The sequence below is a fragment of the Chinchilla lanigera genome, unplaced genomic scaffold, assembly GCF_000276665.1.
Source record: "Chinchilla lanigera isolate Chin_1 unplaced genomic scaffold, ChiLan1.0 scaffold00002, whole genome shotgun sequence".
Taxonomy (NCBI): domain Eukaryota; kingdom Metazoa; phylum Chordata; class Mammalia; order Rodentia; family Chinchillidae; genus Chinchilla; species Chinchilla lanigera.
The window spans coordinates 989,359-1,014,474 of NW_004955403.1; the positions used below are offsets into that span (position 1 = coordinate 989,359).

The window sequence follows — 25,116 nt, forward strand, 5'->3', positions numbered from 1 at the left end:
AGACATTCTGCACATCAGTTTCTTTGCATCGTGGAGAAGTCCGTAATTTAATTGCTTTTTCTAACATCTACTTTCTGCCAGCAAAAAATATGTATGAGGTATCATGTTCAACTTGGCTGACTTTTTGGGAATTAACACCAGGGGTACAGATCAAAGTTAACTTGGGGTAGGGGCAGGAAATGAGGATTGGAAAGCACGAAGATTTGAAAAGGAAAAATGGAGTTTTGCTAGAATTGAGGAAAGTTTGACCTTAGAGATACTCCAGTTGTGGCTTCTCAAACTTTAAAATATACCCTAACTCCTTGGGCATCTAACTGGCATGCAGCTCTTATTTACAGGTGTGGGGTGAGGGTCTCAAGACTCTGCATCTCTATTAAGTGATGAGGTGACATAGATGCCGTTTGTTTAGGGATGTGGTAGGCAGAACAGTGGCTCCCCAACACCTCCATGCCCAGCTCCCCAGAACCTGTGAATATGTAGGTTACACAGATGGCATGACCTTGAGGTGGCGTGGGGTCAGCCTACTACCTCACGGGCCCAAACAATGATATAACACTTCTGGGTAGAAGGGCAAGAGAGCTGGTGTCCCAGGGGTGCTGCTGAGCAGGGTCGGCCGGCTGTGCTGTGATAGGGCCAAGGCAGCTCCCAAGCCAGAGCAGGCACGAGGTGGAGGGTGCAGCCATGCTGACACCCCGCCTGCCGCGCAGTGAGCCCCAGCTGAACCTCAAGGTCAGTTCTGGTGTGGGGACTGGCTACAGCAGCAATGAGAAGCTAGTGCAAGGACCTCTCTGTGAGCAGCAAGCATCCCACTGGCTCTGTTCTAACAGGGACAGATCTCTCCTGACCTCACTAACCAGCCTTTTTAAACACAGTGTACCTTCCAGATGGCTGCTTTCTCCACCAAACACTCTGGGGAATTCTGCATTCATTCAAGCTAGAGTTTGTGAGGGAATGTGAGCTGAACCTGACACGATCTTTGTCCCCAAGATCTGAGAAAAAAAAAGAGGGAAATAAGGTAAAAGTCATCAATAAAGACTACTGGAGGCATTCTGATAACAGAACCCTCTGGCCCTCACCTATTCTTGATTCTCTCTCTCACTAACCTAGACAGGTTCCTTTGTCTCTCACTTGGACTCCGGGAAAAGCTTCCTAATTGGATTCTCCGGCTTGGTTTCCCCTCTCTCCAATCCATCTTAAAGCAATCACTGCCCACAATTTATCTCCCCAAAATGCCAGAGCATGTTCACTGATGGAGAGAAAGAGCCAGCAGTGAGGTAGAATTTGGAGAGAGGAGAGAGAGGAGATAAATTACAAAGCAAGATCCCAGAGAAAACGAGAAACAGTATCAGAAATCCACACGGAAGAGCAAGCTTTGGAAGGGAGCGTTTATTTCTTCTCTTAAAATTTTGAGGAAGGAGGAAAAGAGAGAAAGGGAGTGCAGAGAGAGAGTAACAATTTGGAATTGTGAAGAAGGAGATTTCTGGAAACCATTCCTCTGAATCTGTCAGAATTCGCTTTGGGGCTTTGAAGAGGAGGAGGGCTCAGTGCTACCTTGTGGGAACAAGACAGGAAATGGCTCTGATGAATGGAAGAACGCCCAGCAGGTCTGAAGGAGGAAAGCTGCCCAGCACGCATCTGTCATGGAGCCAGCTGGCACAGCTTCCCCAGCAACTCTGAACAAGCCAGACACAGAGCACAGGGAAGGAATGGCCCAGGGTGCAAGCCATAAGAAACAGTGTAGGTCTTAGTGCTCCAGGATGTGGGGCCCAAGAATCACTAAGGTTGCTAACCAAGCATCTGAGGTGGGCAGTGGGTGTGCGCTGGAGTGAGGGACCATGGGGAGACAAAGGGAGAAGATGTCCTCTTGAGACAAAACACAGATGTTGCAAAGGACCAGAAAGGCTGAAGATGAGAAGGCTGTGCTAGAGGGAGCAGTTATGTATCGCCAGTCCTTGGCCCTAATGGTGCCTTCCGGTGAGAATGGAATCCTGTTTCTGCAGTCCAGCCCTTCCCTTACTTAAAGAACTGTGGCATTCCCCAGTTCCATCTTGATGCAGTAAGCACAGCTCTTCAGCAATGCTCCTGAACTGTCATTCCCAAGCTTCACCATCCAGCTGAGTTCCTCTGAGGGCTTCCTGTTAAGGGTAACTAGATTACACCGTTCCTGAGGATGGCCCCAGCAGGTGGCCCTACTCTCTGCCACAGTTGTCTAAGGCATCAGCACTTCCTGGAGCCACATCAGCTACTGGTCACACGGTGCTTCCTGGTCACACCCTTTCCCTAGTCTCTGTGACAAGGGTCCCCATCCTCCGCCTGTGCTTGACTTTAACACAAGGGCAGGGTCTTACATCCTCCTTTGTTACGTTTCAGGATGTGAGTTCTCACTCACTGACCTAGCCAGCTGTCATCCTTGCACCGCAAACAGGGAATGGGTTAGCTATTCCTTCCAATTTTACATCATCTATGAAATTAGTTGACATCTTTTATGTCTTAGAGGATTTGTCAATTGGAATTTCACATAGCCCAGAGCCAAATTTTTGCTCCTAATTTTTGTAGGCTAGAACCAAGTACAGAGGCCTACATATTACGGCAAAAACTTCCCTCAGAGCCAGCATTAACCTTTGAACCCATGTTCCTTTGTTTATCCAGTCAGTCACGGTGAACAGGATCACGTGCCCTAAGCTGCCTTGGAATCTACAGTTCAGGACAGTACGTTGTCATCTGTGAGGAAGGGATGCCCTCACTCTGGAGGCAGGGATCCCCTGAGCACTGAAGTCAGTTGAAACTGAGAATGAAGCATGAGTAGCACTAAAGCAGGAGAAGGGCAGCGGAGAAGCATGCACGAAGGAGAGGAGGCACACAGTTACACCAGCATCAAGTGTCCCAAGGTATGGGGTCGCAGAAGGGAGAGAAAGGCACATGACCAAGTGCAAAGCCCTGCGAGTCACGCCGTGGTTCTGAGCCTGTTCCAGGGGAGTCCACTGGAGGGCTCCTCCGGGAAGAGTGTGGAATATGCACACTTGAGGTCATGTTGGCCTCTCTGTGCATGGAGGACAGCAGTGGACGCTGACATAGGATCCAGGAATAGGAAAAGGACGAGGATGGAGCAGTCTAGCGGAGAACTCACACATTTCTGGGGAGGAAGTACCTGATTCACGAGTGACTAGACACAAGGAGGAAGGAAGAAGAAGCAATGGAGATGGACAACTCTCAAATTCTGGCTTGAGCGTCAGTGTGGTGAGTGCGTAGTTTCCTGGGAAGAACCTGAATGGGAACAGCATGCATCGGAGGCTTTCCGTTTGGAGGGCCTGTGAGACATCTGTGTCCAGACATCTAGAAAGCAGCCAAGCCTGCGACTCTGGAGCACCAAAGAAGAACGGAGCCGGGGACAGAGGTTCAGGCACTGGAATCACCTGGTGAGTTTTAAAAATATACCTACAACCAGCTCCCAGGCTACCCAAATCTGAGACGTGGCATTTTTTTAAACTCTTCACTGTGATTTAAAGTTCACCCACAACTGAGAACCATGAGTGGCAGACAGATTGCTACAGGAGAGTGGGTGAGAAGCTGGCCCAAGACAAATCTCTTTTTAGGTAACGGCTCAAGTCTTAACTAATTTACCTCATGTATTATTACTCTTCTGTACCACCCCGTTATTTTTGCGACATCAAAACTTCAAAAATATCAGTTCTAGTTTAAAACAGTTTTACTCTTTATAAAGTGAAACTGTCTGAGAGCTAATTTATTCCTTCCTTTTCAAAAAGCATCCCAGGTAACAAGCACCCAAAACCACGCAGCTGTGAACGACACCTGGTCTGTTAATTTTCACCATATAGGTCCAGCCCAGTGAGTGTGCCTTGCATCTCTGGTGCAGACGGGTGGTGGCAGAGACTCCCTGTGCATAGCTGGGCATCTCTGCTCTGTGGGTCTCTGCTGGTGAGCCAGGCGGGGCTTCCTCACAGCTAGGCGGCCTTCTCACATGGCAGCTCAGAGCACTGTGCAAGAACCCTCGCCAGTGAGGAAGAGGCAGAATCACTGCCATTCCGAGGTCGCTGATCAGCAGTGAGGAAAGGTGACCCCATTTTCTCAAGTGAGGTCACAGACTCCAGCTTTTAATGCAGGAGACTGTGGCAGTCATCTCTGTAGAATCTAGGTGCCCTCAAATGATAAACATGACAAAAGAAACAGCCCAGGTTTCCTTTGATCTAGACTGAATCTATACAAGCCACTGAACAATGAGAAAAAGCAAATTATTTTAATAGCTGCTAATACACTAAATAGTTTATATTAGATATAAATAAAATCTAATGGCTTGTAGCATAAGAGATACTCAAATACTTTTTACCTATCTAAAGAAATAGTAAGAATCAAATAAAATATTTTAAGTCTTAATTTAATCAATGATATATTTTCATATCAGAATTTTGATATTTAATTGGATATATATTTATAGTTATATTAAACCTCAAGTGGTTGTTCTTGGCAACTGTCCCTCTAATCTACATCGAGACAAGCAAAGGCTCATGCACACTTCACAGCTTCTTCAGCAGGTGTGCCCTCAGTGCATACCTACGTGCCTTTGGTATCTGTGCTCGACTCTTTCCCCCACTTCCCCAGAACTGCGAGTAGAGTTGCACATCATTTTAGGGCAGAGTGAGCCCCTAGTCCCTTGGAAGTCTTCCAGCCAGCTGGCTACACCTACACAAGGTTAGATGTAGGTAAATATTCCATCAGGCTGTCTCTGATGAATTCCACATTCTGACTTCTTACTGAAGACAACGAAGACAATGCTACTTTCACAAGACACTTTGTTTTGGTCTTTTAATCATAGTGGAAAGGCAAGACACTCTGAATTTATCTTCTGCTTCTAACTTAGAATTGTCTGTAAAATCTTTATTCATTTTCCCTGAAATTTAAAGTCTCTATTTGGAAAAATGGTGGTTATTGACATCTACTCCTGCTGTAGAGTTATTTTTTCCCTGTTCATTCACAGAACTTTTCAGAGAAAGAGTACTATAAAGGCATAAGTCACTATTACCCTTTAATCAATACTAGAATAAAAAAGTTAATTACCCTTTAGTCAATACTAGTGTAAAGGAGTTAGTTAATCTCTAAATTATATTAACCTTGGATAATTCTTCACTGTGGCATGGAGGCAGCAGACCACTACACATCACGAAGACACATTTTTTCTTTGAGAGCTTATTTGTTCATACACATACCACTTTTATTTACCAGGCTTGACCAATGAAAGAAAAAGACACACTGGCTTAAACATCAGTCCAAATAGTCACCTGATTGACCAGCTCTTGTTTTCTCAGTTATTGTGTGTTTGTTAATTGTTTTCCCTCTAAAGACAGTAAGGAATTACAACTAGTTCGTGCCCTCAGTGTTGGTCCAACAACTAAAATGACAATTGAGCTGTAAGTATTTTTTAAAAAGACACTAACAGTGGCCCATCAGTAGGTGAGTAGGCAAAGAAAATGCAGCAGGTATGTGCAGTGGGGTATTACTCAGCATTCACAAAGTCTGCATATGCTGTAACATGTCTACATGGGTGACTCAGGATGTCACGCAAAGGGAAGCGAGCCAGCACATGACAAATACTGCACAATCCCATTTACGTGAAGTTTCTAAAATGAAATCACAAAAACAGAGCATAAGATAGTGGTTTCCAGGGCCTGGAAAGGGCAGAGGAAGGGAGTTTTTGTTCAAGGGGTATGAAGTTTCATTTATACAAGATCAGTAAGTTCCAGAAGCATTATGCTTATGGTGAACAATACTATGTACACTTAACAACTTCAAGAGGGCAAATCTCATATTGTATTCTTACAATAAAAGGAAAAAAAACCTTTGATAATTGATCCTCAACCACATTTCAACACATTTTAATTGATAATTATTTTTAAAGACCGAGAAGCAGAGTTCTGGACAGTTCCAAAGATAGCAGGGTATTGGAGATGCTGGACTGGGGATGGCTTAATCACACTCCTTCACTTTCTAAGAAACTGAAACCCAGAGCGGTTTCTGCTCTATGTTCAAATGAAGGCAGCTACTTGATGTCAGGACTAAGGCTACCTCCAGCTTCTCTGTTCTGTGGCACCATGCGCTGCTGTGGTCTCTTGTGGTGTCTACAAGTGGGGAAGACCATGGGTTCATCTACTATTAGAGGTGAGAGTGTGCTGCAGGGTCATCCTCATGAATTTTCTCATTTGGCAGATAAAGACAGCACAGCCAGGAGAGTCGACACAATGCATCGAAGGACAAGCCTTTTCAATAGATTCAATATGTTCTTTTGTTAAATGCGGCAAGAAACAAGGGTATACTTTTAATAAAAACTGTGATTACTAAATCATGGCTTAGCCTGGAAGTGGAGAAGTCACCCCATAATAGCAGCACTATGGCTCAGCTTGCTAAGGTAAGGGAAATTCCATAGTTTGCATTTTTATTTACTAAATACTTGAGAACAGTGGATCTCAAAATTTATATTCATCCTTTTCAAGAAATGCAAAGATATTCTTTTCTCATATGGCTGACTTCCAAGAATATGCATTCGAATTTCCTTCTTAAAATATACAATGTTGTTGTACACTTGTGTATTGTGAAGGCTGCAGGCATCTGCTGGGGGAAGCATGGCTGGTGACAGCCCTGTCCCCACTTTTACCTGGTCTCCAGGCACCTCCCGGTCAACAACTGAGATGGTCTGTGTGAGTCACTGCCCATTTCTGAGGGTCATAGGAGAATGCTCTGAATGCTCCCCATCAGCCTGGGAAAAATTTCTTAGTGCTGCACTGCAGGGTCACACTCTAGTTTCCACTTTCCTTTCCCATCTTCACCTGCCCTTTCAGAGACGCCAGGCTGCAAGAAAGTCTGAAAGATCTCCCTAATGCTCCTCCAGCTTCCCCCCGCGTTTTCTGTGACTGCTACCCTTTCTTTCCTGACACATCTCTTCTATCCCGTTGTATCTTGGCAACTGCTTCTTGGAGGGCTCAGAGAGAGGAACACAAAAACTGTGCTTCTTCTCAAATTACAACTGTCTTTTCCCCACTGGTGTTCTGACCCTTGTCCTGGCTCAGAAGGCGTGTCCCACTGCCTTCTTCCTCCTTATAAATCGAGAATTACCACTGTGGTGTGTTGACTACATTATTAAACTAAATGCTGATTAATTAGCAATTATTTTGGGGATATAAAGCCTATGATATTACAATTGTAGGAGCTATTAATAAACTAATTTTATTTTTAATAAATTAATTTTATTTTTAATAAACTCAAATTTCTTATCTGTTCATAAGAAGTTTGTGATTGGGTTGTAGATGAAGGACTTACAGAGAAAAATGGTTTTAATAATAATACAAGCAGTTTCTTTCAAGAGCTAAATCTGTCTGTCTATATAATCCATCTGAACAGATTTTCAGTTTGCAAGGTCAGAAGAGAAGAAACTGTTGTTTTATCCTACCATTTTTTTTATCTGTAAAAACTGGATAACTCTACATGATGGATCATTGTTGGAAATAACTAGGATGTTGGTAAGGCGCCCATAAATTCTAAAGGCTTGCCGACTTTTCCACCATTGAAGGGTTTCACTCTCGACACGCACTTGCGTTTGTTAGCATTAGCCATCTGTCTTCTATAGACCTCTCAGCCCTGTGCAGACGGGCCGCGATGGAAGGCTGCAAGGCAGGGGCTGGAGCAACCCGACAGAAACTCCGTGCCTTCCAATCATGCAGCTTGGGAAAAGCAATGTGATGCTAATCCTGCAATAGTAAATTTCTTCTTATCCCCTGAAACTGATGCTGACATTTCCATTTATTCATTCAGTTCCTTTAGACTCCTTGTCAAATCTCTTCTAGTTGCCAAGCAACAGCAACAGCAGTTCTGTACAGAAGCATAGGGCAATAACTATTGTCAATGTTTCTCCGCTCTTTGAAAGGGAAATTTAACGACCTTTTCCTATGAGAAGATGATGACAAGAACTGATCTAGTGAAATCTGAAAGCTGTGAGACTGGTGTCCCTGCATGTTTAAATCCAAGGCTTGGGCTAAATTAATTAATTAATTTTATTTTTTATTTTAAAGACAGAAAAAACCCAATAAAATGATACAGAATTTTAAAACAAGATGACATAAAGTTAATAATAGTTATTATACTGCATATTGTTACCTTCAAAGTAGTTGCTCAGATTACCAGATACAGGCATGCAAAACTGATCAGACAATATAAGCACTAACTGTTCCTTTCAATGAACTAATAGAAATTAGTAATACAATTTTTCCCTTTCTTCTTTTCTCCTTTTCCCCAACCCAGCTGTTCTTTCCCTTTGAGTAATTTCTTTCTCTTTCACAATATCTATTACACCTTTTGGATCTTATTTACTCTTTCAGTTTCTTACACCGGGGAGACAATATAATGTTTACACATGTGAGTCTGGTTTATTTCACTTATGAGTGTGGTCTCTAGTTGCACCCATTTACCTATAAAAATCTTGAGTTTATCTTTCTTTATAGTTGAGTAGTACCCCATTGTATAAAAAAGTACCACATCTTTTTTATCCATTCCTTGGTTGACAGACACTGTAAAATTAAGATTTTCCCTGAAGCTTGCACGGTTTTATTTTTCAAAACAACTGTATATCATTAAAACTTGACCCAAATCATGTTAAATGAGTTCTCTGTTAAACAGAGTTAATATTTTAAAGATGCATGACAATGGGTTTCTTCTTCTGGTCCTACTAAAATTTCCCTCATTAAATGCTCTAGTTTCTCTGACTACCCCCCACTTAAAGATCTGAATTACATTGCAGCATTTTGTAAAACACAAATCAAGTCAGTTACATGAGAAAGTAATAAAACAGAACATATTAATCACAAAATAATAGAATGTCTACCTGTTGTGGAGGATTCGAGGACACAGACCCACGAACATCTCCATTTTAGTCACCGCAAAAATCGTGACGATGACCCTCCCTGCACCCAGTGTGGACAGGAGACTTCTCTCTCTCCATTTTAATGACTCTGTGTGATTACTGTTTACAGTTCAATTTACTCAGTAACTTTAACAGCTCTGAGGCTATTCATAGTAAGTGGCACACTCAGCAGTGATATTATAGATGGAGCTATTCTCCCTTCCATATCATCATACTGTCTGGTCTCAATTATTTTTTGTGAAACTCAGAAATAGCCATCAAAGTTTGAAAAACTTAAGCCCACTTCTATGTTCCTTTCCTCATTTGGTCTTTTTATTTGTTTATTTTCTATCTTGGTTCTACATGAGTTTATATTTTAAATTCCAAACACAATGTTAACGAGAGCTCCTTTTTCCATTTTTAAATTGTAAAATAAGCAAACTCCCCCATAATCTTGGGTAGTTTATACTACTGAGCACTCACAAAGTGTCTCCACACTTACCTGATGACTTTGTGAGGTGGGTTTTATGATCAGGTCCAACAGACTCAGTAGGGAACTGTGGCCCAGCACAGTGGGGTGACTCGCTCTAAGCTGTTCTGTGAGTCACTGGGGAGCCAATGACCTCTGCCCTCTGTTTCCAAACCCCACGCTCTTCCCACAGCCCTACTTCGCTGTGTTGGCTTGGGGATCTCTCATGATTGGAACGAGGTAGTGCTCCAAAACTGGACACTCAATATATATTAACCCCACTTTACAAGCAAAGACCCCCTTCATTTTCCATTACCAAGGCTTATTACTGAATTGAGTTCAATTTAAGTGGCTTTATAAGGAAGCGCGAAAATGATGTGGCAAAAATTCTATTTTGTCTATACCAATTCTAATAATCCTTTCTTATTCAGTTGAGAATTACAGTTAAAAACGTGTAAATCGATTCAGCTTGGTACCCATGTGTTTCAAGCAAGAAATAATTTAATTTATTATTGACTAACTTGTCTATGAGTTTCTAGCATTAAATTTCTTTCTAAAAACCACCTAGAAAAGAACTACAAAAATGAGTTTTGCCCTAAATATGAAGTCCCTGATTAGCTTATAGATGTTGTTTGAGGTTTGGGGGTATACTGTATTTTTTTGGCAAAATAATATGGTTATTTACCCAACAACCCCAACTGTCACCAGAAACTTACCTGCAATCACTTGCATTTGTTAATCATCTCATAAAGATTCTACTTTTCTACAGAACAACAGAACCTAAGCTTTTGTTTTCAGAAGCAATTTAAAACATGCTTTAATAGCAAAGAGTATTAACATGTGGTGATATTTCCATTAACCTACATTTTGTTTTTGAAGAAGGCTTGAGATTCTGCAAAATATCATGAATGGTAAATGTAGTCTCTGAAAAACTTCACTATTCAAGCATGCATGCTCATTGATTTGTCACCCATTCATTTACTAACTCTGACTGTGGGGTCAACTCCATGTCAAACCCAAGCAGGGTAAGACCCAGTCTCTGCCCCTAAGAAATACACAGGCTCACACAGGAAGACAGAGAAAACCCAGAGTCCCACTACACGGAGCAACAGCTGTAGTGGACAAGGCAGAGAACACCACGAAGTACACGATGGAGAACAGGCCAGGCAGGCAGTTCTGGCAAGGGAGGAGTAAAGAGCCAGACGTCTGAAAAGGCTCCTCAGGGTATCGTGAGTGAGCCTCAGGCCCCCGAGGAGGACATCTCACACAGGGGAACCGCTTTTGGAGTGGTGTGCAGACAGACACACTGGAGGTCAGGTTGGCTGGACTGAAGGGGGTTTGTGCAGAGGATGCACCATACAGGGTAGTGAGGATAGGGCTGGAGCATGCAGAAGATGTGTGTCATACTAAGGAGATAAAACTTTGACTCCAACCACATTTCCAGTTTAATTATTTATAGTTACAACCCAACAACCTAACGATATCTTCAATAAACTATCATCATAGTGCCTATGTAAATTTCATTTGTCTTGAATATTAAACACTATTAGCTCCTTCTATGAACTAAAAGCTACATGAGGACAAAAATTATTTCCTCACCAAAGCACCTAGTCCCATTCAAACCATCTAATTATGGACCCACTAGAGATAAATAAAGTCATTTCACTGCAAGATATTTATTATTTAATTTCCCACAGTGCTTGACTAGATATTGTGTCAAAACAGTACATAGATCTGTTCTCTAATCTCCAGAAGCTTGTAATTTAAGGCATAACAGTTGTTATTATTCTTAATTTTCAGAACTGAAATGTCATTGCTTTGTATGACAGACTGAGAACAAACTAATCATAAAAAGGCCATAAAAGCTAGTAACTAGAGGGAGCAAGTGTACTAAAATAGGTCAATGTTTTAAACTATAAATGATCAGAATTTTTGGTTGTTTATTATGGTTTATTTTACCAAGTTGGGGAATCTATCAACCATTTGACATGGGAAGATGGAATCCACTAGTTGAGTCAGAGGAGCTCTTCCTTCATTGCCATGCAGACTGACAATCTTTACAATATTTACAGCCTAACCATCACACACTTCCTGAAGTGTGATGTGACTCTCCTCATGGGTACCTGACAGTGCTCGGGGCCCGGAACCTGCACGCTGAACCTGTGTGTTCTGGGTGCCGGTGGATCAGCCTGTTTCCCTTTAGGTTCGCCGCCCCCCTCTGTGGAATAAGATGCTCTAATGCTCACTGCTCAGCCTACTGCGCTGGTTGCTATGAGTCTGATTCTTCTTTTTTTTTTTTAAGAGTAGGAAATTTTATTGAGAGACAGCTCCTGAGAGAGACAGGAGGGGACTGGGAAAGTGGGTTGCCTGAGTCCTATTCTTTAAAGTGCTTTTTCTTCCCATACTCCATTTTGAAGGGCTGCTCAATCTATCCATCAACACAGCTGCAAAGGAGCCAATCTTTGGTTTGCACTGTGCTGCCCCACCCAGCTTTTGAAGCTAAGGAACACAAATTCTCACACGCATATGTGACGAGATTATTGAAGTCATGCTGTCAAGGGGGTATGCCTTTTTGCTGTGGTTTACTCAGCCATCAAAACAGTTTTATATTAAAATAATATATGAATATATTATAGAATACAATAGAAAATTGCATCAGTTTTTAAGATAACATATAAGGGAGGCTCCAAAGAAACTATTGTGTAGGTGGACGCTGGTGTTGACCATGAGCCTGAGACAAGGAGTGACAAGCCTATCCCGTGCCTGGGGCATTTTGGTGGAAATCCCAGAAGCAGTGATGCAGGGAGCTAGCACAGACTTGGGAACCAGCCACAGCCTGGATCCTTGCTCCTGTCAATTTCCCAAGTCTGACCTTGACCAAGTCAGGTCTGATCTCTACCCCCAGTGGCGTCAAGTAGAAACTTACTTAACGGGAAGACTTACAAAGCATGTGGTGCAGTCACTGCTGGGCCAGGGTGAGCTTTTCACACCACGCTAGGCCAAGTCATGCCCTGTGTGCAACTTCTCAACAGCTTGCTTTTGCCCTTGGAAAACCCATGGTTCTAGCATGAGTTTTCAACTTACTGGTACACAGACCCCTCAGAAGTTGGCCGATGTCTGTGGGATCTTTCTCAGCATTGTATATTAAAATTCACGACATAAAATGCATGTGATTATAAAGGAAACCACTGATATTGAAATACAACTCAAATATTAATAAAAAACCAAATTTATTCTACAGTAATATGTGCTTCTCTATTAATGCAAACACAATGTGTGGCAGGTTCTACAACTACAGTAATTTTGAAGTAGTGATGAACAAATAACATCTCAGGATATCTGTAACAAATGTGGTTTGATATGAAAATATCTGTGATCTCTAGCTGTGAATGTCATAGGTCCAGCTGCTGCTACTGTGGTTTTGTTTTTCCCCTTAGATTCATGACTGAAGGAAATGCTAAGTTTCCTTTAGATGTTAGTGATGACACAAATCTATTTTTATAAAATAAAATGCATTTGTTCCCACCTGAGTCATGGACTCTGCCATGCATGGGTCCCCTGGTCTGAAGGTGCTGGCGAAGCCGTGCCCTTGGACCACGGCTCCCCTCACCTCCCTCTGTGCCAGCGCTTCAGCGCCAAGCGCTTTCACCCTGGTCTCTCTTAGCACCTCCTTTTGCTCTTGTCTGTGTGGAATCCCCTGCCCACACCTTTGTCTGGTTGTTGTTTATCTCAGCTTGAACCAGGAGGGCTTCCCCACCACCGACCTCCTCCCGTCACACCATCCCCAGTGGGTCTTCGGCACAGTCGTTATCACTGTGGGAGGATCCATCTGCTTCCCTCCCCTAACTGTGACCTCTGTGGGAGCAGGAACCCCCCTCCCTGTTCAGTACCTTCCCAAGCACCTGGAATGGCGTCTGAGTCCAGTATATCTTTCTAAGTGAGATGAAAAAAGTAGCAAGGATTCCATGGATGTTACTTCTCTCATTCTTTACTCTGGCTCTGGCATGGTGGGGATACACAGAGACGCTCCTTAAGGGTAGGTCTGAAGGGGCAGGGGATGGCCTGGGGATGGTGGCATTATTGTAGGCAGCTAAGTCAGACAGACATTAATACACAGTCAGAGGGAGACTGGGCTGACAAGAAGTCAATGGAAATACAGGCATTAAGACTGTGGCTGGAGGCGCATCTGAAGAAGACCAGGCCTCAGGATGGAGATGCCGTGGCCAGCCTCACACGCCTCCCTAAGGCATAAGCAGTAACTTGGGATTGTACTGTGATTAGCGCCACCTGGACCAGAAAGTCCAGACGGGCACTGGTCGCCCAGGTGGGTGACTGGAGGATCTGGACCCATCCCTTCCCCCAAATGCCTTTGTTCTTCCCTGTACCCTTGCTACCTGACCTGCCGCCCTACTGGATCAATATTAGCTCAGCAGCTATACTTGTAATCCCATAGGTTGATTATAGTTTGACCCAGGTTGTACCCACATTGTGACTTTGCTGTATAAATTACCCGACAAAGGGCCTCCATGGCAATTCACTTCTGGGACCACTCCTGTCTCTCAGGAGCTATCTTTCAATAAATCTTTCCCACTCTTAACCTCTTTTGTCTTTTTTTTTTTTTTTTTTTTTTTTTTTTTGTTATTTTCTGGTACCGGGAATCGAACTCATGACCTTGTGCTTGCCAGGCAGGCGCTGTGCCGCTGAGCTAAATCCCTAGCCCTTTAACCTCTTTTGTACTTTGGAATTCATTCTTTGATTTCAGGGGACATGAACTCGGCATATCTGACATCTAGCAGTTGGGAGTTATATTTTCCCCTGTATCAGCATGGGCTGGCCTGGATTCCCACCCAGCTCTCATGCCCAGCTCCATAACCATGGGTAAATCACTTTTGGGGCACCCTGTTTCCATGGTGCCAGATGGATGGGTTGCACTAAGAGCCAGCAGTACCCAGGAGGTAGCACCTTGGCAAGACAGGGATGCGGGCTGTCAGTGCAAGATGCTCTGCAGACTGGGAAGGACTCTGAGGGGTGACCCGTCTCCAGCAGACGAGGAGGGAATTTTCAGGCGCTGTGGATTCTCCTGCTGAAGGACAGGTGGGCCACTGCGCCACCAACAATGGGCTGGTTCTCCACAGGTGGCTGCTCCTGCAGAGGTGATGTAACACCCCAGTTCTCATGGTGCAGGAGAGCGTGAGCCACAGACAGGCACCGCCTGGCTCAGCTCCCAGGTCTGTGGCTTACTCGCTCTGTGGACTTAGCCGAAGTACTTAACTTCTCTGTTTCTCAATTTCCACCTCTATAAAATGGAAATAACGACAGTACCAAGTGAGAATATGAATGTAAGTACTTAATAGACACCGGGTAAAAGCATCCTATGATTCTTTCTGCTAAACAGTTCACTGGTGCAGCAATCCTGCTAGCATCCTTCATAACCAATGTTTTTGTCTGCCACTGTAATTGTGTTTTTACCAGCTAGCGATTATGTTATCTAGCTTAGAGTTTCGGTGAGTCAATTTATAACTTGATCTTACCTTTTCCTTGACATTCACATGAGTATTGAGCTCAGCCATCTTGCATCTAGTGGAATAAGCCCTATAAAGAAGAGGGGAGAGATTAAGGCTTTAAAATTGATTTCTCAATGTGTTATTTTTATGCTCTCTTCCAACACAGTAAACAATTTGATTCAATCATAATCATAAATACTATTTTAGAATGTAAAAATACTTCCAAGCTAAGCATTTGACTTAGATGTGTTCTAAAAGCATGCTATGGTAACTCCAGAAGACAATGCAAAAATCTTTTATTCATACTGTACTGACATGAAAATTGACAAGACAGACTGAAGTACACCCAAATTGTGTTTCTTCTATTATGCAAAAAAGAAAGGTGGTCAAAAACAGCCGGGGAGGGGAACTGAACTTATTTAGTCAGGCATTTTCACCGCAGTTCTTCATTGTTCCAAAGCTTTTCTCAGCCCCTCTGAGTATTTCCTGCATGTGCATAACCACCACGTACTGCAGAGAGAGACAAGAGAAAGGCTCCAGGTGGAAGCATAAGAACTTTTTTTTTTCCTTTTCCTCTCTCAGGAATGTTCTCACCTCACATCTTAGCAGGGCTGCTTCTTTCCTGGGATCTTCATCTCAGCTGGGGTTACCTCTGCTCAGAGAGGGCTTCCCCGAGTGAGCACACTAGTGAGAGCTGCCACCTCCCTGCCTCCCTCTCGCAGAACGTGACAGCTTTAAACTTGCGCTTAGCCTTAGGAGCAGTCCTCTGGGTCAGGGTGTGATCCCCAGCTTCCGGAGGGCACTGGACACTGCTGAAGCTTCCGTTCCCCTCCACCCCTCTCCTTTCCTGCCCTTGGTGGCCCATCGTTATGAACGGCCTGCTCTGAGAGCTACATTTCTAATATCAGGCTGTGATGTTTTTGTTTCTCTCATCTGGTCAAAACCTTCCACCATTACCATGGAAAGCAAATCTTAAGTCTTTAATAGTTTCAATCTTTTAAAAAAATAATTAAGCTTATTGATACAATTTAGATATGCATAATGCTCACATTCATCGTAGGGATGACTGTAGTGACTGTACTTGTACATGACACATTGTAGTTCCTCCTTCTTTCCCCATTCCCCTCCCCACTCTTCAATGCCTCTTCCCCTCCTTATTCACGAAGCTTTGTTTCCATTTTATGTGTAAATATCACATTGTTTCTGTGGTTTGAGAAACTGCAAGTGTAAATAAGAACCAAAATGTATAATAAATATTGTAAAGCAGGAAGTAACTGTTCAAAGGGAAAGGGGAGTTTGGGGGGTGGAAGGGAAAAGAAAAAAATGGGAAAAAAATGATTAAAAGTTTCAGTTTTTTTGAGATAGAGAATAAATGACTTAGAAGCATGAACAGATTGGTTCAGAAATCAGCAGCTAGCCAGGCAAACACACACCACCTATTTGTGTGTTGAATGCTTTTGTCAGTCAAGGACCACTGAAACACATTCTTATGTTCTGACTTTTACTGTAAAGTGTTCTCTTCTCTCGAGATGATACATGTCAAGGATAACTTGCAAATTCTCTGATTTCTCCCCCAGCACTCTCTTTCAAACCTGTCTTGAATATAGCCTAAATCCAGATGCATTATCTTTTGCTAATTTTAGGGTGAAAGCTTGACAGTATGTGATGTTAGCTCTATTATGACTCCAATAATCCTCACATGACAATCCACACAGAATATTATCAAATATTGGAAGCATGAGGTTTTATTTTTTAGAAATTTCCAAATGGCACTGCTGCTGCCACACTGGGCACTCTAGCAGGAGAGATGCTACCTGCTTGTTCCCACCGAGGAGCTCTTCTGTGCACTCTACAGAGTCCGTGCCCTTGAGAACAGCTCCCAGCTCTTCTGAGTGGCACTTTCTATGTTCTCTGACTTGGCATATGGGAGAAAGTCAAGCAATACCTACATTTCATTTTTAGGTACTTCTCACCTGAAAGCTACCAGTAAAAGGCAAGAGTATTTTATAATTATCCTAACAGAGGACGGACATGGTGTGCGAGGTACAACAACAAATAATCGGGTGTTTCTGTTACAGCCCTCACAATGACTGCAAGATGGCCCGAGAGCTCATTCTGCAGCTTTGTGGTGGTTGATTTTTTTTTATTCAAATGAAAATTTGGGACTATGTCAACACACGCTGTAAACACATGCATGTTCCAGTGTCTGATGTGTGTGGCGTACACCTGTGTGACCACAGGAATAGAATGTGACAGATGACCTGGTGCCAAGGGCTAGGGCTGTGAACCGCAGAGTCTTTCCTTGGACTGCATGGCCTTTCTAGACACATTTAACGTTGCCATTACAGATGTGTGAAACCTGATGGGAAAAGTTGTTTTGCTTTTGCATTTGAGCAGTGATGTGTGGATTTAGGTGTGTAGCACCTTCCAAAGCTGAAATGTAATCCACAGAGGAACCAGTGAGGACTCCACTGAAGAGATATTTTTGAGGTCTGAGAAAATTGCAGCACTGGATGGTAAGCTACATTCATAAGACAGAAGGTGTACATGTGCACATGTACACATTTTTGGCACCCCCCCATCTCTTTGACCTTAAAGTCTAACTCAAAGAGGACTCTTCTTTGGTACTGATGCGATAAGATTAATCCCAGTATTGTGTGTCGAAGGAAAATTCTGGTTATGAGGACAGAATAGGGCTATTACAGGAATCTCAGATGTAAAGATAAGATAAAAATAATTGCAAGGAGCAGTTCTTCCCCATTTTATGCTCTGAACTTTTTTTTTTCCAGTGTGGAAGGTGGCCTCTGTGGGCTCTACCTTCCACATGGATTCCAATGCCTTTCCCAAATCATGGCTTTCTGTAGTCAGGGTATAGCAGAGGCTGGAAAGCTGGTTACAGCTCCAGTTATGAAAACTAATTAAAAGCTTTAATTGAAACAGGTTGTAAATTTGGTTTGCCTTTAAAAATTATTGTTTTAAGTAGCTATTTACAACTGGGTTCTACTGATAAGGACACCTGCTCTGGAAACTGTGGGACAGGAAGAGAACAGCGGAATGCCCGTGGGTACTCACGAATGCTGGCACCCTCCCCTTGGTCCTGGTCCCTCCCGGAGGTTCAGGAGCACATCTCGTCCCTGCATGGCAGCACTTGCTCTCTATCAAACCTGTGCCATGCCCCTGAGCTTTGAGGATCTGTTTTCTGCAATGACCAATAACTTACCAGCAATTCTGCTTAACCTGAGTCTTAATGGTTTACTCTAGGTAGTTAAGAAACTTCCTCCAGCAAACACATTTGTACCTCCTCCTATGTGACCAGATCAGGGCTCAGCAATGTGAACCCAAGCCTCCAAGCTGCAGATATCCAGGCAAGCCCAAGAAAACTCTAACACTGTGATTTTTAAGCCTGTAATGGGTGACAGATGTTTGGGGTCAGCAGACCTTCCAGTTTCCTCACATCAGGCTTGACCGTGACAGCTGGTGCTATGCTGTTGCTGGGCCCGACCACTGCTCATTCCTCAATATACCGCAGTCCCAGGAGCCTCAAGTCTGCAGGAGGGCACAGGATCTCTGACTTCTTGGGAGGAACCTGATTTTTAATTTTTACTATCAGGGATGAAGGAGAGTCATGGCCAGGACAGGCTGCATTAGGGTGGTGTGTACCACACAGCCCAGACGTGTCATGACTAGCCCACCTATGCATGTGTAAGTGTACAGTACTCTGTGACACTGATGACAACTTCACCTCACAATGATTTTTCAGAGCGCAGCTATGATAAGTGACACACAGCTGTCCTCAAATCTCTGGATGCATCCTCGAGGCAAATCAGTTAACCAACACAAAATTGAGACACCCAGAAATATAACATTTCAAAGACTTTGATATTGCTTTAAATTTGTTTTCCTTACGATTATTATTTAGAGTTCAGTAACAGCATTACAATTATATTTGGGTATCATATATCTTTACATATATTTTTAGAGGAAAATAAAGATCTAGAAAATTGTTCAAACTTATGAGGAAAAGACATCATAAAGAAACCACTTTACTATATCATCTCTATACTTCTCCCGAATAAAATCAATAAAACACAAATATGGTTATCACTAATCCCTTAAACCACAAAGTTGTGTCAAATTGAACTCTGCGTTGAACAGAGATCTTACTCATTATGCATTAGTATCTGTTAAAAAACTGACTAGCTTATAAACAAAGGTAAATATTTTTCATGAAAAATAAACCCGAATAGTAGAAATTTTGGCAAATATGTTTGCTTCAGCATTTGTAGTTGGTACAGTTCAGGAAGTTTGGTTAAGTATGTTAATCTGCTCGATTACCAAACTCCAAGCTTTACACTGCATATCTGCTTCTTTCCTGCAATCACACAGAGCCTGAAAAGCGAACAATGTGTAGGAATGCCAACTGGCCTCCTGGCTTTCCCACTGCCCTTCCCTCCTGCTATTGAGGAAGCGGTAATACAGTTTCACTTTTGTTTCTCTGAAACCTACTCCTGCTTTTAGAGCACTTTTCTGTTCCAAGGTATTAATTATATCACTGCCTGAGTTAGATTTAGGGAGCCACAGAAAAGACAAAAGAAAAATTTTAAAATAATAAGTTTAACAATTTTTGTTGCCATTTATGTAAAAAATTCCCCACGACTGTAAAAATATAGAAGTCATACTGCATATTTGGGGTTAACAGATTTCTTAGTAAATTATCATACTGTGACCTGAGTAATGAGTGACTTACAGCATAGAGAAGGACAAAGCTGGTGCTTGTCTTTTTTGCTAATCGTCGGAATCAAGCGAGGAGCTTTGAAAGAGGTTTCTGGGCCCCCATGCTAACTGTGGTGTGCGTGTATATGTGTGTGTGGGGTAGGGAAAACAGCAACACTAGGTCATTTTCATGTACAACTACCCTGAGCTGGAACAAGCTGGAAGTATGAAATACACACTGATTTTATGGGCTCAGTACATAAAAAAGAAGGTAGACACATTAATATTGTTATATTGATTATATATTGAAATGATGGTATTTGACAGATTAAGTAAAACAAAATATAATATTGAAGTTAATTTCACCTATTTCATTTTACTTTTCAAATGTGAAGCTAGAAACCTCGCCACTGCAGGCAACACCTATATTGGAAATCACTGTCCCAGAGCAGTGGGCCTGAAGCGGCCCCCCGGAGCAGCCTTAGTGCTGGGCACCTCCATCAGCAGGGGTGGGCACAGCCATGGCGTCCTCCAGCCACGCAGGGCAGGAGACACACACTCCCACACTTGCTAAACCTGGGGACCCTGGGTCCGTCCTGAGAACCCAGGGACCGAGCCCTGTCCCTATGCACAACAGACTCCTTCAGAAGCCAGGATGGGCGGGTGGGTCGGCCTTTGCCGGGCCCTACTCCAGAATGGCCTGGCCAGCCTGTTATGAACAGTGATCAGCACACTTGTGCTGGGTACTGCTGAAGTGCTTGACGTGCGTCTGTTCATTCTACCCTCACAATCTCATGAAGAAGACCCTATGACTGTCCCCATTTTCTACATGTGAAAACCAAGGATCAGAAAGACTGAGTAATAAGGTCCCCCAGAAGTGGCAGGGCCAGGATCCAGCCCAGGAAGGCTGACTGGGAACCTGTACCACTGGGCAGATGGTAGCACCATGACAACTGAGGCCTAGGTGCACTTGTGTCTGCGGACACAATTAGAATACGATGAGGGTCCTGCCTTCTCGCCCCCTGGGCTGGCAGGCGATGGACATGTGCGGGGCACAGCAGCTGCAGAGCAGACTCCCAGTAGCAGGCAGGGCTGTGCTCGGTCTAAGGAGATGGCTGCTTCCTGTGCTTTCCTCCCTAGGGTGAGGTGCAGCTGCTGCAGGCACGGTGCGGCTTCCCCAGCCCTGCAATGCTTCATGGCATCGCTGCACCCACTGCTTAACTGCTTCTTTCTTCTAAATTAAGTGAAACGTCCCTGTGTCTGGCTTTGGCTCAGCTGAAACACCATCATCAGGCTTCTCACAGCTTCCTCCGTCAAGGAAAGTCAGGACCAGCAGTGACGCGACATGACGTGAGAAGCAGCTGGAGCCTGGCAGTCAAAGCATCACCCGAACGTCCCCCAGAATATGACTGTCTTCAGAGGCACTTGCCTGTCTACCTAATTTAGGGTGAGCCTGTGCTTCTGCAAGATGCGGCAAGATTACAAACCATTACTTCATTCTCCTGCATCCATCAGTTGGTCCTTGGCAGGAGGCAGTGCCCTGGGACTTGGGCAAAGGAGCAGGCAGGCTTGGGTGAGGGCTGGGAGGGCTGCACATCTGTCCACAGGCTAACGAGGCACCTGCTGGGCCCCAGCTGTGCAGTAGGAGGTGGGAGATGAAGTCCTTTATAGCGCTCAGTATCACCTGTCTATGGACACTGAGCGTTGATGGGGACACTTGGCTTTCCCAGGGGGCAGAAAGCAGAAAATGCACTTCAAAACCAATTAATCAATCAAAGACATGGGTGGTGTCTTCAAAGCACTAGGCCATTTTTTTTTTCTGTCTTTTTGAGACAGGGTCTCCCCATGCAGTTAAGGCTGGCCTTGAGCTCACTTTGTAGTCCAGGCTGGTCTTGAACTCGCAACGATCCTCCTGCCTCAGCCTCCCAAGTGCTGGGATTACAGGCGTGTGCCACCATGCCTGACTAGACCATTTTTCTGTATAGAGCACATTTAAACTCGTCCTCTAAGGGCAGTCAGAGAACCTGCATGCCAGGTGAGGTGAGAGATAGTGTTCCGCTGCGAAATGGAGACTGCCTCCGCACTCTGCATCACGGAGGCTTCCTGGTGCTTGGCTTCTCATTGCCTAGCTCTCTTCACTCTTCACCCTTTTTCTCTCTGCCTCGAATCCCTTTGCTGTTCCTCACCTGGCCTTGGACTCACTCTCCTTTATGCCAAGTACTTCAGCTTTTTCCTATGGCTCAGTTCCCGTAGTTTAATAAAAGTGCTTGTGGAGCACCTTGTTCTGTAGAGGAAAGTCTCCTTAATTATTAGGAATGAGGATGTATAAACAATGAAACAGACAGTGGTGAATGAAATATGAATTTCATGTGAAAATACTTAAGGATTTTTTGGTTGTTGTTTAATTTGGAAAAAAAAATCTCAAGGTTGCATTTTTATTCAGACACTTCAATGTACTCAGTCCACTGTTAGAACAACTTCTCTGAAAAGCATTTTAAGGGCAAATGTTAGAAAAAAATTTCACATTTAAAAGCTCTGGTTCAGCCTCTTTTGAAAAGCAGAGTTAGCCTTTGGTTTAGAAATGTCACTGCCTACTAAATTCTTTGTGGGGGGAAGAAAGAAAATTGAATGTTTTATTTAAACAGGTCATTAACAGTCAATACTTATTCGAAAAGGCCTGCTTAGGAGGCAGATAAAAGCTTCCAATCACTTAGATATCACTGGAGTGGAGCTGGGGCAAGATGTGCTGATGCAAGTCTCGGACCTTTATGGGGGAAGCGCTCCTCAACAGCCTGGTGCTGATGTGGGCCGCAGAGCCCATTGTGAGCCGTCCTGCAGGCTGCACACCCAGAGATAGGCAGGGAGGAGCACAGAGCACGCTTTATGGCAGGCTCGCCTTCGAATTTTCCATTTTAGTACTGGCAAGTGCTTATGAATGAAGATTAACCATTTTTGCATAAAGTGCCAAACCACCTCCCCACGGCAGCAGAATGCAAATGGGAGCAAAAGAGCAAAGGACAGCGAAAATAAATGCAGCAGATCTCAGGCAGTGCGAGCTCAGGGAAGGACGCATGGCAAGCTTTATTAGCATTCATCTATGGCATGAATTTTCTATTTAATTTGAAATTATTTGATTTCATAGGTCTCTCACGGCCGGAGAATATAAATAAACACCTTTTTCTAAAAGTGACTCGACACTGGCTCCTGTGAAGAGCTCTTTTTGATTGCTAGGTTTTAAAGCAAACATGTGTTTCCATAGAGATGGGGGTGACCTGGACCTGGTACAAGAACCCACTTGTATCAGCAATTCAATTATGCTCACTTCTTTCAAGATCAGTGACGGAAGCTCAAGTCTTTAAGATGTACCCTCCCCTGAGACGCCCGCAGAAAGGGGCAGTGCCCGGGGTTGTATGAAGCAGAGAAGAGGGTCGGAAGAGAACCCCGCCCTCAGAGTGCACCCTGGCAGGCAGTTTCCCCACAGATCTCACTGCTTTGCCCCCAGCCTCAGCAAATCCCAAATCTCAGAGGGGTCAGACAACAGATCTGCACACAGCGCCGCACACCTCAGAGCCCTGAGAACCTCACTGCAAACCACGAATACTGAAAAGAACCAGCACGCCTTTCTTTGCCTTCTCTCCTTCCCCCATCTCTTCAACTAGCAACGGGGAATTTCTACAGAGGAGGCCATGCTTCTCCTTATTATTTGACAAATATTCACTCAACACCGACAACAGCCAGGCTCCATGGGGATGCTGGTCACGCTTAATGCACGGCTGAGCTCTTACAGTACACCCAGCACTTCTCTCAGCACTTTCCGTGTATTTCCACACATTAACGTATTGGGTTCTCATACCAGTCCTATGGAGCATGGATTTGTGTTCTTTTGTCCCATCTTATAGCAGAAGAAACAAACACAGAAGAGACACACATGTCACACAGCTATGAAGCAGCTGCACCGAGACGGGAACTCAGAGTGCCTTGGCTCCAAGCTCTTGGCGTCTAAGCAGCTTACAGATCAATGATGGAGACAGACACGTTCACAGGAGGAGGGGAGGAGGAGCTCGACTGTGCATGAAGGAGTTAGGTAGGGGTTGACCAGGCTCTGGGGGAGCCGCGCTGTGGCCTGGCCTGCAGAGGTCTCCTCCCAGGGAGGGCTTGAGGCAGGCTGCAGTTAGAGGGCTGGCACTGGGTACCGCCAGATGTCTTAGAGGATCTTCTCAGGACAACACTGCACAGTTCTCTCCCAAGAAAACAGCCTGTGGTTGTGTAGTGTAACTCTGGGCTGGCCAAGAGAAACCCTGACCGAACCTGACCAAGGAAACCTGTACATTTACAGCTCACTCTGGGAGGCCCATTCCTCTGTCACTGGACCAACGCCTGGCGCGGGAACCGGTCATCTTTTCAGAATATATTCCAGCTTCAACAAAACCACAATAGTCCCTCTCATTAAGTCAGAATTCTCTTAGTACACATTTGATGACTTTCTCAAAATAGCAGAGAAAGTCAGGTTCTTCCTACTTCCTGGAAATGTCCCAGCCACTGGCTGACAAATGTGCATGATGACCACTCTGACTGCAGTGGCACAGGTGGGAAGAAACACAGGAAGGTAAGGCAGCGGGGCAGGGCCTGGACGCCGCAGGAGAGGACCCGGACCCTCTCGTGCCTCTGCCCCATCCCTTGCGGGCCCCCCGGGCTTCCCATCAGCAACCTCCACTCACTGTGCAAGGTTTCCTGGTGTCCTCGCCTGAGGCTCTCAGGACAGTCCCCAGCTGCTGGCTTCCTCCAGACACAGAGAAGCTCTGCTCCCCTACTGGCCACCTTTATCATCTCTAAGTCATCTCAGGAGTGACGCAAGTGGAGCCAGAAACCCGGGTTGTGGCAGGATCTTGGGTGTGGCTGAGTAATCAGTGAGCTGGTGGCCTCAGTCACTGAGGCTTGAGGCCTCGCCTTCAGAGACTGACTGCTTCCTTCTGTACAACTCCAAGGTTTGCCTTGAGGCTGGTGTCAGTGATTGCTCAGCTCTCCACTCCTCTAACTGGAGAAGGGGCAGCTGTAAGATGGAGTCTGCAACCTTTACACTGAGTGCCCTGAGGCTGGAGACACCACAAGGGGAACAGCATTGTCACCCCAAAGGTCTGCTTCTGGTGTGACTGCCTGCTAGGAGTTCTGCATCTTCTGAGCAGCACCAGCCCTAGCACATGCATCAGTCAGCAAACACTGCTGGCACACTCCCCTGAACTGCTCTCCTTGGTCTAGAACCTATTCTTGGTTCTAGACCCAAGAGGAAGCGTCTGTTGCTGATTGTACAAACAAGTTCAGGGTGAACACTGTTGGGGTCATGCTGTACAGTGAAGGAATGTCATTCCACAGGGAAGGGTGTCCTCACCAGGGAAAGGGCGATGTGAAGGGAACCACGCAGGGGCCCAGTGGAGAAGAGCCGCTTCACCTACACAAGCGAGTCCTAATCTGCTACCTCTTTGCTACTTTGATCTTTCAGGAAACCAAATACCGGACTCTCACTCAGAATG

At 44.5% G+C, this 25,116-nt stretch overlaps 1 protein-coding gene across 2 annotated transcripts in view; it reads right to left on the minus strand.

Moving 5' to 3' along the window:
• Positions 1 to 25,116, minus strand: part of Spats2l (spermatogenesis associated, serine-rich 2-like) — a 155,285-nt gene that overhangs the window by 58,737 nt on the left and 71,432 nt on the right. Inside the window, exons 1-2 of one of the 2 annotated variants that reach the window (XM_005373253.2) lie at positions 24,307 to 24,419; positions 14,903 to 14,963 (exon numbers count right to left, since the gene is read on the minus strand). In XM_005373253.2, the coding sequence (XP_005373310.1) occupies positions 14,903 to 14,941 (39 nt within the window). In that variant the 5' untranslated portion in view covers positions 14,942 to 14,963; positions 24,307 to 24,419. Of the gene's footprint in view, positions 1 to 14,902; positions 14,964 to 24,306; positions 24,420 to 25,116 lie in introns of those variants that run through there. The other variant, XM_005373252.2, reaches the window with a different exon arrangement.